Below are 16,510 nucleotides of genomic sequence, written 5' to 3'. Positions count from 1 at the left end.
CCACCTCTCTTGTGAAGGAATAAGAAGTCGTGGACATTAGAATCAGGCCCAGTCTCTGGCATGTGGCTCGGAGAAATCATTTATTGCATCCACCATTTGAACTTTATAGTTGCTATTCTTTTTTATGAATTATTGATGTGATGTAAGGATAATAAAGAAAAAATGAAACCACAAAAGTAGCCATTCGCTTGTCGCCGCGTGGCTTCCAACTGTCAAACATGCAGTCATCGTCCTCTCATTCGCCCATGCCCAATTATTTTGGCTTTCATACAATTCATTCCGAGCAACCACTTGCGCAATGTACGCTTTATAACGTGGGAGGGTTTTGTCTTGATGACAAAACTTTCTATATATTATGTACAATTGGTTCATTCATGCCCAGCCCACCTCACCGACTCTCAAACCAAAGCCTAGACTTTATAAAATTGGGTTTGGATTTGGATTTGAATGGAGTGATTTCATCAACGGTCAAACCCATTAAAAAAATAACTTTTATGAAGAAACATGAATCAGAATAGTACCTTTTTGTTCCATTTTATTTTAAAGGGGTTTACTAAAAAAAGTCAATTTTGTTGGATCAGACATGGACTTAAAAAGGCTGTGTTTTTTTTTTTTTTTGGAGTCTTGTTTGGGCAACTGCCTGGTGTAGATAGAAATGTGGTTATCTCACCTGCTAATCGTTCTGGGCATCGATAGCATATGTTGAGGATTTGACGTAAATCCGCGTGTTTTCCAATATAAAAATCTCTCTCTGTTGTCCAATCTCTCTGCATTTCGCGATCCTCCAGTGAGCTTCGTTTTCGGTTCTCCGCCATTGGCTATGTCGGAGAAACCAAAGACGCGTTCAACGGAAATCGCTGGTTTCTCCTGTCATAGCCAAGGCTACGAATCTGCATCTGCCTCCTCTGAATTCTTAACAATGGCGGATGATTCTGAAACCATAGTGTATCTTCACGGTGATTTAGATTTGAACATTATTGAAGCTCGATACTTGCCGAATATGGATTTGATGTCTGAGCGTATTCGGCGGTGCTTCACGGCTTTCGACTCGTGCCGGGCTCCGTTCTCCGGTGGAAGGAAGAAAGGGCGCCACCACAAGATCATTACCAGCGATCCTTATGTCACCGTCTGCCTGGCCGGAGCGACGGTGGCGCGGACTCGCGTCATCTCCAATTCTCAGCACCCTGTGTGGAACGAACACCTTAAAATCCCTCTGGCTCACCCGGTCTCCTGCGTCGAGTTCCAGGTGAAAGACAACGATGTATTCGGCGCTGACATGATTGGAACCGCTACCGTGTCTGCGGAAAGAATCAGAACCGGTGATTCGATCTCCGATTGGTTTCCGATACTCGGATTCAACGGCAAACCGCCGAAGCCTGATTCTGCTATTTATTTAAAAATGAGATTTATTTCTTCCGAGATCAATCCTCTGTATACTCGCGGTATCACCGATCCAGACCATTTTGGCGTTAAACAGAGTTATTTCCCGGTGCGGCTAGGCGGCTCTGTGACTCTTTACCAGGACGCGCATGTTCCCAACGGTATGCTTCCTGAGCTTGAGTTGGATGATGGAGTGGTGTATCAACACGGGAAATGCTGGGAAGACATTTGCCACTCAATCCTGGAGGCTCATCATTTGGTCTATATTGTGGGTTGGTCAGTGTACCATAAGGTGAAGCTAGTTCGAGAACCGACTAGGCCTTTACCTAGTGGTGGCAATTTGAATCTTGGCGAGTTGCTCAAGTATAAATCTCAAGAAGGGGTGAGAGTTTTGTTGTTGGTTTGGGATGATAAGACTTCCCACAGCAGATTCTTGGTTAATACGGTATGTACTCTACGGGAAACAAATCTAATCTTACATTATTGGATTAACATATTTGGCATTTTCCCTGAATATATTTTGGACATGAAACTTCTATTTATATATTTTCTAATGCACATAGAATCGAGTTTCCCTTCCTGAATTCAGAAACAATATAGGATAGATGCAGTGCAAATTTCTAATTTAGATTCAAATCTTTAAAGAAACAAACTTTTTGTTATGATCAAAAGTGAATTAAATTATGATCAAAACTGAACTGGAAAAGTAGATTCCATACTAAAGACGATTTATTGGGCTTATCTAGCCTTTATTCAGTATCTTAGTATCTGTAGATGCATCCCAGGAAAATATGGCAGATTGTCTGGCTATAATGTGTTTTTAAATCCCTAAAGTTGCATTGTTGACAACAATTTTATCTTAATAAGTAGTTATTGATGTAAATTAAAGTTAGATATTTTCAATCTTATTATGACAGGCTTTGGATGCAGGTAGGAGTGATGCAAACTCATGACGAGGAAACTCGGAAGTTTTTCAAGCACTCTTCTGTTCTTTGTGTGCTGTCACCTCGTTATGCCAGCAGTAAGCTTAGCATTTTCAAGCAACAGGCATGCTTTATACCATGGTCCAGTAATTTTTGTTCAATATTAACACATCCTAGTCCTTATAATGTATCTCAAAATCCTGCTCATTTGAAACTTCTGCATTTTGTAGCTTTACCCATTTTTATTTACTTTCTTTTTCTTTGTAATTAACTTAAAGCCAAGAGCATAAAATATATGATCTTTTACAGAAAGAAAATTTAAAATTGCTAAAGAGAGGGTCTAGATATACAGTGAATGTGATAAATTTACCATTTGGTTGTCCTCTGATTGGACAGAACTATTTGATAGAAGCCTGTTTCTTCTCTACAAACTTGATTTTTCTTGGCCAACTGATATTTTTCAAATGCAATCTCATTGAATGAAGCATATAAAAGAATCGATGTTTATTCCTCATGGACATCAATTCTTTTATATGATCTAACATGATGAATGGGATTTGGAAACCTTGTTGCCCATTTAGTAAGTGATTGGGAAAATATGATCTAGGTAGGTCCAGATGGGGCTTTTATTTTCTATCAGTTTCTATTCATGTTTCTTTCACTGCTATCCATGTCCTTCCAGTCTTTATGGTTTCCTTCAATTTTCAACTTACCATAGCACTTCCTATCATCAATAAACTGAATATTGAAGATTTTTGTCAGCACCAAGCAGTGCTCCTAAGTAGGTGAAGGCCCTAAAAAGGATTTAGGAATTATTAGAAAGTATGTGAATATTAGGGATGGTAGATTCTAATCATACTGAATTTTGGATAAATTTAGAGTGGGATGGCAGAGGTGGACCTCACATTTGGGAATTCCAACTTATATAAGTGTATTTTGATAAGTTTGCTTGTGGAAAGCTATTGTTCTTGTGTTTGTGTATTTGTATGTGGACTCGGGAGTAATCTGCTATGGTGATGCTACTTCTTAAGGTTTATATAGAAGTAGTCAATCTTCATACATGTTGCATATATAAATCCACTCATACATTTATTTTTTTGGTCTATAGCAAACTTATAAAGTATTGTAAAAATAACATTTACTTCTTAAATTAAAAAAAAAAAAAACAAACTGCATAATTTTCTGACATGATTCCTTCTGGCATCTTATAAGGTCGTTGGCACGCTCTTTACACACCATCAAAAATGTGTGATTGTGGATACACAAGCATCTGGAAATAACCGGAAGATAACTGCCTTTCTAGGAGGTTTAGACCTTTGTGATGGCCGCTATGATACACCCGAACATCGTTTGTGTCATGATCTTGACACTGTATTTCAGAATGATTATCACAATCCAACATTTTCTGTGAGTATCTGTTTCATTGGAATGTATGTTTCTGTATTCAAAGTTTTCCTTTACCTGCCAATATTCATTATTAAGTAGTGAATAAGAATTTTCATGATTCTATGTTCCTTATCGTGAAAGCAAAACAGATTCAGGTTTGATATATTTCAAATCCTTTTACACATGATCATGTGAAGTTATGAAAGGAGAATACAAACCAGATCTCTTTAATGTTGCTTGAGATTGATGAATTAACATTTCCTTCCTCAACAGTCTCATCAGATACTGCCTACACATGCTAATAATCTGTTTGGTGAGACAAATTTAACAACTTGTGCATACAGAAGAAATCAAGGAAGAAAATGGCTCAGGCAGGGTTTTCCCCACTGGAAAAACAAATCTTTGCAAATGAACATAAACTTTCCTCCAAAACCAATCTGTTGGTAGAAGGAATTTTTTATATTTTAGATGTCAACAATACCATAATAGCATGGAATAGCATGATTTCTCATTATAGAAGTGCATACAATGACATTTGTTGCAAATGTTCTGTTTAGTCTCTTGAACTGATACAACATGTTCTTTAATTTTTGTGAATGAATATTCTTCTCATTTTCTTTGTGATAATAGGCAGTAAGTAAGGGTCCAAGGCAACCATGGCACGATTTGCATTGCAAAATTGAGGGGCCTGCTGCATATGACGTGCTTACAAACTTTGAGCAGCGTTGGCGAAAAGCCACAAAATGGTCAGAGTTTGGGCGACGTTTCAAAAGGATAACTCATTGGCATGAAGATGCCTTAATCAAGTTAGAGCGCATCTCATGGATACTTAGCCCTTCCCCATCTGTTCCATATGATGATCCTAGCTTATGGGTTTCTGAAGAAAATGATCCTGAAAATTGGCATGTTCAGGTTAATCTGTATGCACTTCTAGCCAAAGCATTCCATAATTTGATCCTTTGTTGATGTTACTAAATCTTAGATTGTTATTTGACATTGCAGGTCTTTAGATCTATAGATTCAGGATCTTTGAGAGGATTTCCCAAAGATGTTCCTTCAGCTGAGGCTCAGGTATCTATATATATTATTTATAAAATAAGCAAGTGAAAAATTCAATTTATACAAGACTAGGGACATATTACTCTTATAATTAAGATGTACATCAATCTTATCAAATCTTTGTATTTCTCTGTCGCGGTAATTGGCAAACTATATGATATCCTCTTTTAATGCAGAACCTAGTCTGTGCAAAAAACTTGGTGATAGACAAGAGCATTCAAACAGCATACATCCAGGCAATCAGATCTGCCCAACACTTCATCTATATTGAGAATCAGTATTTTATTGGATCTTCTTATGCGTGGCCATCTTATAAAAACGCAGGTTCAAACTTCTATAGTAACTACTTGCATAATATGCTTACTTTGTGCATGGTATCTCTGTTGCTCAACCTAGAAGACCTCCTTTGTAATGACTCTGAGCATATACAGCTTCTACATCCGAAGATATTCATTTTATACCACTAGGACAGGATCCCACAAATTCTTCTTATATTTTTTAGTAGCTTTGTTGCTTTTACAGTCTATACCTATTTTCCACAAACTACATGCGACCACTATGTTTCCATTCAAAATCATGAATCTTGCATCTACTCTTTTCAAAACTTTACCACATGTTGTGTATGTTTAGTTAGCCGTCATGATTATATGTATGACTATATATACCTATACATATTGCTTTTTACTTTTAAGCATTCTTTCAATAACTTTTTCCTCAAATAAGCTGTTTTTGGTATGATCAGGAGCTGATAATCTGATTCCGATGGAGTTGGCACTAAAGATTGCTAGTAAGATAAGAGCAAAGGAGAGATTTTCAGTTTATGTTGTCATACCAATGTGGCCTGAGGGCAACCCCTCCTGTGCCTCTGTGCAAGAAATTTTGTTTTGGCAGGTAAGTTAACACAAATTCTTGATGTATTTGTTTCCAATGAAGATGATAAGAGGTTAGTTAGTGCAAGGTGAGTGTTCTGTAAGGTGGAGAAGGCTGATAGAGAAGCAAAGTACCAAATCTCATGTTTTAATTGAAGACGTGATTTTTGGTGGGCTGGAAACTCCAACCCCAATCATCAGGATCAACATGAAAACTGATGATTATGATACAGCAAATTAGATTGATCAGTAATATTATAAACAATATATCACTACATCACTATAAAGTATAAACTATAAAGCTTCAGCTTCCAGGTAATAATCATTTCTTTAGATCTTTGTTCTCTTGGGCAAAATATTTGGTAGGGCATGTCAATCTTTCCTTTTTAGATTTTATTGATGTTTTGGGATATGTTTAGACCACTGAGTATTTTGAGTTTCATCTATTTGTTTCATGCATCCTACTTCATGGATATACTTGGTTTGGACCTCTTTTTGTCAGGTGTCTTTTCATTATATGCTTTTTAAAACTTGCGATTTCCAGCTAGTGGTTGGCCCTTTTTAATTATTAATGAGTGATCTTATAAGAAGCAAAATGGAGTTGCATTCTTGCTGCATTAATTTTTGAAACTCTATTTCAGATTTCTGAGTAAACATCATTGTGCCATGTATAGCCATGGTATATACATTCTAATGTTGTGAATTCGCTTCTACATCAGAGCCAATGTTCTTTAAATATTTGTGATAAAAGCTCTTTATTAGACATTTTGCCCCTATTAATCATAACTTGGCGTAGTTTGTTCTAAACATTGAACCAGTTCTACCCGTACTACATGATTTATGTGAGACACACATCCGGCAACATTATTGGCATACTATTTGATATTGATTGGGATTTTGCTTCTGCAGGGGCAAACAATGCAAATGATGTATGATATTATAGCACAAGAGCTGCAATCCATGCAACTTGAGGATGCACACCCACAAGACTACCTCAATTTCTACTGTCTTGGTAATCGGGAAGAACCACCCAAAGAAGTGTCAAGTTCAAACACACAAGCCTCTGACGGGGTAATTATACAATTTCAAACTCATTTTCTTCTAGTTAGACCATCTAATTTCCAATAAAATAAAATAAAATAAAAAATTAGTAACTCTGAGTTGCTTCATTTTCATAAGTTTTGTGAAACTATGGTTTCATTTAGGAATAACTGTCTCCGGGATGCTGTTCATCTTACACTTTATTAGTTGGTCTAGATAATGTCCATGCCCATTTCAGATGGAATCTGATAAGCTTTTTAACTGCACAGTGTCAGAATTGATCTGGCCTTCTGCCATCAATATCAATTATCTGTTCTTTTGGCAGTCAACATCTTAGTTTTAACATTTCGGATTGCTGTATGTCAATATCAATTCACAAACGTCGGTTATGAAAAAAAAAAAGGAATCTGGAACTTGGATTATAGCATATATGTTCATGCGACACCAGGCAAAAACACAAGATGGTTCAGGCCTGGTATATTTTTAACCTTTGTTTCATCAAACAGCCACCCCGTCAATTTGTTGCCTTTGGCTTATCTAATTCTTTTGTAGTTCAATGTTCTTGCATGGGATGATAAACTGGCATCTTCAGTTTAATAGAGGCGTTCTGATCAACTGTAAAAAATATATCTTGTAGGCAATACAACTTTTCTGTCCCACCATTACACTGTAAGACTGAGTTTTAGTTTGTCTGGTAAATAACTCTTCAAACATTTATTTTGGGGGAGAGTCTAAGTACATGAAGTTCTACAACACTCAATATAAACTTAAAGCATGATATTCTTCATCTTTGATTTAATAAGAATTGAAAAATTAATTTTTCATGACCAATCTTTCAGGTTTCCACTTCAAAGAAGTTTCATCGATTTATGATTTATGTACATGCCAAGGGAATGATAGTAGATGATGAGTATGTGATATTGGGGTCTGCCAATATTAACCAAAGATCTATGGCTGGTTCAAGAGACACTGAGATAGCTATGGGTGCATATCAGCCTCGCCACACTTGGGCCAAGAAGAAGAAACATCCACATGGCCAGGTTTGTAGTTATTTTTTATAGTAGTGCTGTTTGTTTATATAGTCTAAATTGAAACTTTGGGTACTTGCTTCCTCGCATGTCCTAGACCCTGCCCAACTGACCAATACCTTAAAACCACCTTGACCTACATCTTTCTGGAGAGTTCCACATAGTATTCTAGAGCCTTCCAGACTATTCCAGAAACTTCAGACCAATTCTAAAATGGCCCACACTACTTTAGAAAATTCCAGTCTTCTGGAAGCTTCTATGACTTTCTCTTGTCTGGTTTGGTTTCCCTAAGAATTCCCTCTTATAATCATCCATGATATGTTCGTTGATAGGAAAATACTAAGGCACTGTAGTGATGCCTGTCGAATAAAAGATTCAGACCGTTGAATTTATATAATAAGATTTAGGCGGGTTAACAAGAACATAAACGAAGCAGTTATAAGGGGACAACCAAATGGAATTAGGTTGCAAACAGGATCTAAAAATGTACACATAGCACCAACCGGTTGGCGGTGCCATTTTAGCCTGTTTATATTGAACCAGAACAATCTTCTAAAAAAAAAAGATGAAAATGAAGTTGTTGCCCAATGTGATTCAAAACGAAGCCACAAAGATTTAGAAAAATTGAACTCTTAGAGATAATTTGATAGAACTGATGGGATGTGTTTGCAGATATACGGGTACAGAATGTCCTTGTGGGCAGAGCACCTAGGGATGATAAATAATAGTTTCAAGGAGCCTCAAACCTTGGATTGTGTGAAGAATGTGAACAAGATGGCTGAAGAGAACTGGAAGAGGTTCACAAGTGATGCTTACACCCCATTGCAAGGCCACCTTCTTAAATATCCCATCCAGGTAGATGTTGACGGGAAGGTAAGACCCTTGCCCGGACATGAGACTTTTCCTGACTTTGGTGGTAAGGTGCTTGGTACTCGATGTAATCTTCCAGATGCTCTAACTACATAGTCCATAACCTCTCCGTTCATCTCTGTATTTTGATGTGTTCTGTTTGAAACGCTCTAACTACATAGTACATAACCTCTCCATTCATCTCTGTATTTTGATGACCGCATAGACCCCTACTAATTGCCATATTTGTATCTCCATGTAATCTCTTTGGAACTAAAAGAGGGAGAGAACTTATACCACCCTTCCAGTGCTCTAACCACCAAGCCTCCCCATCTGTCTTCATAAAATTGGCTCTTATTAGAATCAATTCATCCACAGCTTACAGGGTTGCTTTGGATGTTGTCATTCCTTGTAATTTTCTTACTAACTGAATGTTGAATTCTTTGAATTTCTCTTGTAATTCTTTTATTGGAAGTTGTTATTGTGGGTTGCGGGGATATCTTATCTTAGGTGGTGTATAAGATGAGCTTGGTTTATTATCACACAGAACTACAATTACACGAAGAAATTGGAATGCACAAAGGCATTTAATATGAGCTCACTTCTCACCTTATACATCTTCTCAACCCACCCCTTCATTCAGATCGGTAAACTCTATTACAAACAACAGCTACCATACACCCAAAAACAAAACAAAAGGAGAAAACATATGAGATGTTCCTTGCAAATTCATCGTCATTCATATAAACTAACTTAATTAACGGTCACCTTTCCCACCATACCAGCACCCTGGTGAGGAGAACAGTAGAAACTGTAGGTACCTTTCTCGGTCAAAGTCACAGAGTACACTTCTCCAGGTGCATTCAACAGATCCTCTTCGGACATCGAGATTTTCGATACGTCGACGCCGGACGGAACTTCATCCTCGTCGAACACAACGTTGTGAGGGAAGCCAGCATTGTTCTTGAACGTGATCTTCTCTCCGGCGGGGACGGTGATGGTCGACGGCACAAACACCAGGCCTCCGTCGCTGCTGCCGAGCAAGACCTCCATGGCCATGGCATTGCTGGCGAGCAAAGCGCTGGCGGCGGTGGCGACGACGGCCACTCCCACGTCCTTCAGTGCAGCCTTGGCCACGAGCCTCGGGGCCGGTGCGGTGATGGTCTTGACGGTGGCGGCAGCGCGGGTCATGGTTGCGCCGGAGGCCTTGAGGCCGGTGAATGAGGGGATGGCGACTGCGGCGGAGGTGACGATGGCCATTTCCTTCAACTGTCTCTGAGTGAGTGTGTCTGGTTGCAAGGGAAGAAATCAGAAGAAGAGGAGGGTGTGGGGATGATTTAATAGAAAGCGAAGACTTGCGGTGAGGTGGTGTTTTTTGATTTGTGTGGTTTGTATTTGTATGAGATAAAGGAGGATGGGATGGGTGGAGAAATGGGTTATCTGCAGAGGATGCCTGCTATTGGTTGGATTGGATGCTATCCTCTGACGTGGCATGGCTGTACTGATGTGAGGTTGAGAATGTGGGAGGTGGAAAATTTTTCCAATGAGGATTGGTTTTGCAACTCTGATTGTGTGATTTAGAGTTGGGGATGTTAGATATATGTTTGTTTGTGCCTTTAAGAAGTTGAAAAACTGAAGTTAGAGTTAATCCATAATTTTATTTGAATTTGAAGTTCCAATTTGAGAATTTTATTTTGATTTCAGACCTATTCAAACTCAATCGCTAAAACATACCATTACCTTATTAGATTTTCCTTTTAAATTTATAAATTCTTTTAATAAAAATATCTAAACATATTATAACATTCTTATTGAACTCAAAATAAAAACATATTTGATTTCTCGTGAATTATTATTATTATTATTATTATTATTATTAATACTTTCTTGTGATTTAACTGTATCACTGGACCAAATGGATAGAAAAATAAATAGATAGGGACAACAAAATATCTCTCTTACAAAATGCCAAATGCTGAAACTAAGAGTCTTTTACTTCCTCTCCGCCTCCTTGCTATGGATTACAATTAAAGAAAATATGATAAAACAGAAAAGTGGACAAATTCATCAAATCATAATGAAAGTGCCAAGCAGACAATCATTGGATATTAATCTCTCATTAAACTTGAAGATATGAAAGAATTATAAAGTAAGGGGTGAGTGCACGAGGTGAAGCCACGTATTATTTTCTTTAAGAAATTCCCCAGTCCATGGAGTAGAGATAATTTCCAACATCATCAAGGATTTAAAAATCCGAAGACAATGATTCTACAATACAGAGACAAAAAGTGGCGTCGCGTTTCTCGGTAATCGTAGGAAGAAAAATGCTTTGCCTTCGAGCAAGATTCTCGGGCCATTCCTTGGACAAATTTATGCTGATCCTAATTCCTAATACCTAGCCATCCAGTTATGTCTTTTACTATTTTTATTTTTTGTTTAACTTAGATTTGGGAGATATTGCAAAAACAATTAACCAGAATAACTTCAGGAAATTCCCAAAGATAAATGAAGGTTTTTTCTTCTTTTATGTCATTTTTGTTCGTTTATATCATTATGCAGTTCTGATAGGAGGAGTGGGAAACAGACGAGATTATTATGGAGTAAGGTGCGAAAGTCCAATTAAATGCTAGAATCTCATTGGTTACTTCTGGTCAACCACATAAAGGCTTAATGGGCGAGATCTTTCCCTGAACGTTAGAATCATCTACTAAAATTAGACATATTAAAGAACTGTCCGGTACGGTTACTGAGTTGGGTTTATACATAAGGATGGCGGTTACTGGGTTCGTCCGGCTGTGGGAGGGTGACCCGACCCCCAACTCTTAAACCTTGAAATAAATATTACACATTTTATAATTCATTTTTTATGAAAAATATTTTTCATTATTATTATATATATAATTGAAACGATACGACAGGGAAACAAGACAATGCCAAACCGATTAGAGTAACAACATCAAGCGGAAATAAATATTTTTCATTTTAGCTCCTCACCCTATTCGTACACAAATTCACGCCACATTTTTTTTCCCGAGCCGAAAATTATCATAAAAATTCGTCGCTAACAACTCCAGGTGTCTTGGGGCTGCGTTTGGTGCGTTAGGAATAAAAGTGACGATAAAAATGAAAATGACAGGAAAAAAACTCTTCATGAGACTGCAATTTAAAATCATCCAAACATAGAAAGTACTAAAACGAGAAATGGGATAGATTTCCCATAACCATATTCTATTACACTCCGTTCCAAGTATAAGCATGATCTTAAATATCCAACAGCAAAACTTGAAATTCATATTTTAATAGGAAACAAACAATTCATTTTCGGAGACCTAGTTTTTTTAAACGATTATGAGGTTCAAAAGATTCCTTTGCATTGCTTTCCTAGCCAGTTCTAATGAAATGTAGAAGATATTTTAGACATAAGGACCACGCCTACCCCCTCATCTCAATACACCACCTAAACCACACGTCTCAAAGTCCTGCCCTCCACCACAGACCCAATTTCTGTTTTCTACACATGCATCTGTTTCACACAATAAAGGTCGAACCATTATGTATTTTTTCTACCCTCACATATCGAAATTTGTAAACAACGAAGGCTGAAACCAAGAATTTCATGACAAAGTAGGTACACTCCAAGAATTGGCACTAAAACAACCAGGAACATAAAAATTAGTGAATTGAAGCTTTCTCCTAGCTATGATTACACAGATGTTATTCTCAACAACAATGTTTAGTGGCTGAAGCAAGGATAAATGAGTACCACCTGTAGTGAATTTGTATTAGTTGCAAGTTGCAATTAGAGAGTTAGATTAGTATAACTTGGAATTAAATTAAAATTAGTATTTAATGAAATTAAATTAGGATTAGTATTTGTTGGAGTCAAGTTAGGATTAGCATTTGTTAAAGTCAATTGTTATAAGATAATTAGAATCAAAGTTTGAATAAGTTATTAGAATCCTAGTAGACTTTAGAATTGATTGATGTTAATAATATTATGTTTTTTTTATTACAAGTGTTGCAATCCTTAGTGAAACTCCATTAATTTTCTTTTAGGTAAAACTTCTAGAAGGTTTTTTTTTTTTTTCTCTACCATAAACTTGATTCCTTGTTTCTCTCCCTACATCCTAAAAAATAAAAACCCTAGCCCACCTATTTGAGTGTAGACAACTATCCTAGGGTTGTCTTACATCAAGTAGGACTTAATGGGAAACAAAAAAAGAGGCACCACTAAAATCTGATTTCAAAAAAATCATCTCTAATCTATCATGTTCAATTGTTTAATCTTAAACCACCAAGTACTTTTTTTATTTCCAGGGATACAACTTCTTCCAACTGTTGATAGAGTCTGTCTAGAAAAAGAATCAGCCAAATGGCATCTTAATTGAATCAACTTGCAGCAACTTGCATTCCCTTATAGGATTCCTGGAGTGGTTAGCCTCCAGTTAAGGGGTGGTGAGTTTTTGGTCTTTTTTTGCTTGTAAGGTCTTAGCTGCCTTATATACGTCCTGTATACTATGGGGCTTTTTTGCCTTCTTTGAATGAATTCTGTGCTTACTTATCAAAAAAAACTTGCAGCAACTTGCCCCACATCTACATTTCTAAAGATGAAAAAATGTTTATGGGTTAGTATGGGCCCTCGTGATCCTTGGAATATCAATCTGGAACAGATTGCTCAGTTAATTGTCTATGTATATCTGTGTTAAACAGGCAATCCATGTACCACTTATGTGATATCTTCATGTTTATCCAACACACATTTAGTACTGAAATGTCAGCTTAAATAATCACTACAAGTTTTAGCTTTAATAAAATATTTAGCACCTACCTTACCTTAGATCTTAGTATTTTCCTGCAAATCAAGATAAACAACCCAAAATTATGGAAAGTATAACAAGTGAGTACATGTTAAAAATTTATTAACCCCATTCTAGAGATGGCACCTATTTTAGACTTCTTTGCAAGGTACACAAATACATTTTTTGGACAAGCCAACACTGTTTGGATTTTTTATTGTCCTTTTTGCTCTTTTTTTTTTTTTTTTTTTTTTTTTTCTTTTCTCTTGGTAAAAGAGAAAACTCTAATTTTGCACTATTGGACACTAAATGTTACACCTCTGAGGTCAAGGATCTCAAGAAAGATAGAAAACTTAACCATTCAAACATAAATGACATCCCCAACAGCCACACTTAACAATAGGTTTCTAAGCTATATGTTGCATATTTCAACTCAATAATACCATGCTCATGGTTAAGCTACTATTTTCTAAAATCATTTCAGAGATTAAGCTGAATGTCTGGAGAAATAAGTATTCATGAACATTCAGTTTTGATCATACTTAATAACATATCCTATTTTCTGATTCAGCAAGTTGAATGAACTGAACTACTGCCTGGAAGGAACAAAACCACACAGAAACTGGTCCTTGAATCTAACTACTGAAGATCTCATGATAAAGAGCATTATAGGCCCTAAATTCAATCTCGCTTCTTTTTACCTTATATCTTACTCAATTTCCATGTTTCATCTCTTCCATTATCCCTACATTTTCATCAAGCATAATACAGGTTCTTCTTGCACAGCCAATGAAGTGTTGTTATACAAGATGGTTTGTTCCCTTTAGACTATTCAATAACAGGTCATCAATCTTTCCATCTAAATTTCATTTTCACTTCCAACTATGAAACTAAATCTAATATATAGTTTATTGGGTACCAATAATACCAACTTTCTAACAAAAGAAAAAAACCCACTACAACTGCAACACAGAATTAGAAACTGCAACTTTAGGAGCTTCAAAAGTAGAATCCACATAGTTTCTATATCTTCAAGAAAGACAATGATTAAAAACTCCAATGCATATAGCCATGACCTAAAGTTAAATTCCTAATCCATATAGCTTACCCCTCAAGATCTTTCTGTAAATGATGAGAACTAAAGCACAACAAATAGGAGTGCATCAAATTAGGAGGGACCTGGATGCTGGACAAAGTTCTTACATTATTTCCAATATAAACAGATATAAACCAAGTATTAAGTAATGAACCTGGTGACCCAAATCATCTAAAAAGGATCCAACTCTGAATTATTAATTGAACACCCCATGTAAACCAATAGTGACAATATATTTACAGATGCAATTAAAATCAGTTTCTAAGTATGATATAGGAAATGTACAAGTATATAAGCAATTCTTTCACCTCAAAAGATAGGAAAGACGTCATTGTTATTATCATCATCCATATCAAGATACTTGAAGCCCACATCCCCTCTTGGATCACTGTAATTGAAGCTCGGGTTCACGTAGCACTTCATCTCATGAAAAAGATTCAGATTGTCCACCAGTTTATGAAACACATTGCATCCACAGCACTGCAAATCACGGACACGCCATTCACAATAAGAAACTATAATTGCAGCTGAGAAAACAGAAACCTCTTTCAATTGAGCCTTACATAATGCTTTATTCAGGCAAGTTGTTTTCATTATTTGGAAACAAATAACATAAAACAAGATATTGATTTTATTTTATTTTTCTATTATCTTTTCCCATCAACCAAACAGAGGACAGGGAGAAAAAATTACCTGGACGAAAACGGTTCCATCGGTGTAAGCATGAGGATTGATGGCACGAGTGGTCCGCTGACCGCAAACATTGCAAGTGAAGGCAACGCGCATCCTTCGACGTGGCGATTTGGTAAAGAGGGACCACGGGAAGGTTGAGATCCTCTCCGTACTGGATCGGGCCTCCGCCGCCGCCGGAACCGAAGGACCTTCCATACCAGAGTCCGTCGTCCAACCTCTCACCGACGCCGCACTCAGAACCAACCCCATCGCCGCATCCTAAGAAAATTTCCAAAAAAAATAAGCCTAAAAAATAAACCCTAAATTACTATAAAAATAAAAATTGAACAGGATTTCGTTAACAGGAACTCACCTTCGAGAGAGTACGATTCGTCAGGATGGGAACCAAGCTTGACTCATCCGATTCGGATCGGACATCGGAATCGTTCCCGTTATCTGATTCAAAACCATATTCTATTGTTAATTTCACAAAAAGAGAAAAGAAAACGAAAGAAATCAGAAATGATGGCAGATGCTGTGGTGAGATCTTACCTTTTGGAGAAACGTTGACTCGAAGGAATCTTGGTGAGTCTCTTTTCCTTGGGGAGAAAATCGATGGAGATGACGATGAAGCAGCTATGATTGTTGCAGAGGAACTCAGAGCTTCCATGGCGTGATGACACAAAAAAATAGACGGAATAGCTGGTCTTTGCTCACCTGGGGTTCTGGCTGTTTTCCCTTTGATTTTTGGATTTTATTCTACTTATCCCAAATATTATGGGCTGAAAATGGGCCAGTCCGGCCCGCGTCTAAAACACAAGCGGGCCAAGATTATATTGCGTGAGAGCCGCATGTTCACCTAAACTCTTTTGTCGCCACGTGGTTGATTGCGTCAATCAGATGTTTTTAGATAATTTTTTAATCGTTTACCTGTTATTAAATAACAATTTTGATCTTTAATTCCAGATACGATCACATTTTCCTTTTGGTTATGCCATAATTAAATTCCTATTAAAAAAAATCAATTTAAATTTTGAATTTAGCTAATCTAATCTCAAACTAAAACTATTTTTTTTTTTTTTATCATGTTTAAGTTTCAAAAAATGTGAAGGGGAAAAAAAAAAGTAGAAGACGAAAAATAATACAAAAGATAGATTAAAACCATTGAATTATTTCATATGTTATTTTTAATTTATTTAACTTATTTTTTTATTTTTCATATACAAAATTAAAATAATTTACAAAAAAAATTGCAAGAATCTTAGTTAAATTTGGTTAAATTTGATTTTTTTATTTTCTATAATAAAAACAATAATTATAATTTTTTTCTTATATTTTCTTTAAAAAAAATAATGTGTACACAACTAATTTATAAGGTGAAAGCCTAATAAGAAAATAGGAGAACAAATTT

At 36.5% G+C, this 16,510-nt stretch overlaps 3 protein-coding genes across 3 annotated transcripts; 1 reads left to right on the top strand and 2 right to left on the bottom strand.

The window, feature by feature from the left end:
* Positions 1 to 408: 408 nt before the first annotated feature.
* Positions 409 to 9,845, top strand: LOC100241982 (phospholipase D delta). Its single transcript, XM_002284728.4, has 10 exons — positions 409 to 1,825; positions 2,311 to 2,427; positions 3,516 to 3,710; positions 4,320 to 4,601; positions 4,692 to 4,760; positions 4,925 to 5,072; positions 5,491 to 5,639; positions 6,527 to 6,688; positions 7,498 to 7,698; positions 8,359 to 9,845. The coding sequence occupies exons 1-10, from the start codon at positions 821 to 823 to the stop codon at positions 8,650 to 8,652; spliced, it is 2,622 nt and encodes an 873-aa protein (XP_002284764.2). The 5' UTR covers positions 409 to 820; the 3' UTR covers positions 8,653 to 9,845.
* Positions 9,047 to 9,795, bottom strand: LOC100248911 (plastocyanin). Its single transcript, XM_002285868.5, has one exon. The coding sequence runs from the start codon at positions 9,793 to 9,795 to the stop codon at positions 9,289 to 9,291; it is 507 nt and encodes a 168-aa protein (XP_002285904.1). The 3' UTR covers positions 9,047 to 9,288.
* Positions 9,846 to 14,597: 4,752 nt separating the features above from the next.
* On the bottom strand, positions 14,598 to 15,904 carry LOC100243759 (uncharacterized). Its single transcript, XM_010665825.3, has 4 exons — positions 15,652 to 15,904; positions 15,473 to 15,555; positions 15,121 to 15,378; positions 14,598 to 14,907 (listed from the first exon to the last, which is right to left on the bottom strand). Exons 1-4 carry the CDS (start codon positions 15,767 to 15,769, stop codon positions 14,737 to 14,739), a joined length of 630 nt encoding a protein of 209 aa, XP_010664127.1. The 5' UTR covers positions 15,770 to 15,904; the 3' UTR covers positions 14,598 to 14,736.
* Between the last annotated feature and the right edge of the window lie 606 nt (positions 15,905 to 16,510).

This window comes from Vitis vinifera, chromosome 18, assembly GCF_030704535.1.
Source record: "Vitis vinifera cultivar Pinot Noir 40024 chromosome 18, ASM3070453v1".
Taxonomy (NCBI): Eukaryota; Viridiplantae; Streptophyta; class Magnoliopsida; order Vitales; family Vitaceae; genus Vitis; species Vitis vinifera.
The sequence above is the reverse complement of the archived record's forward strand: the minus strand, read 5'-3'. Positions and strand labels throughout refer to the sequence as shown.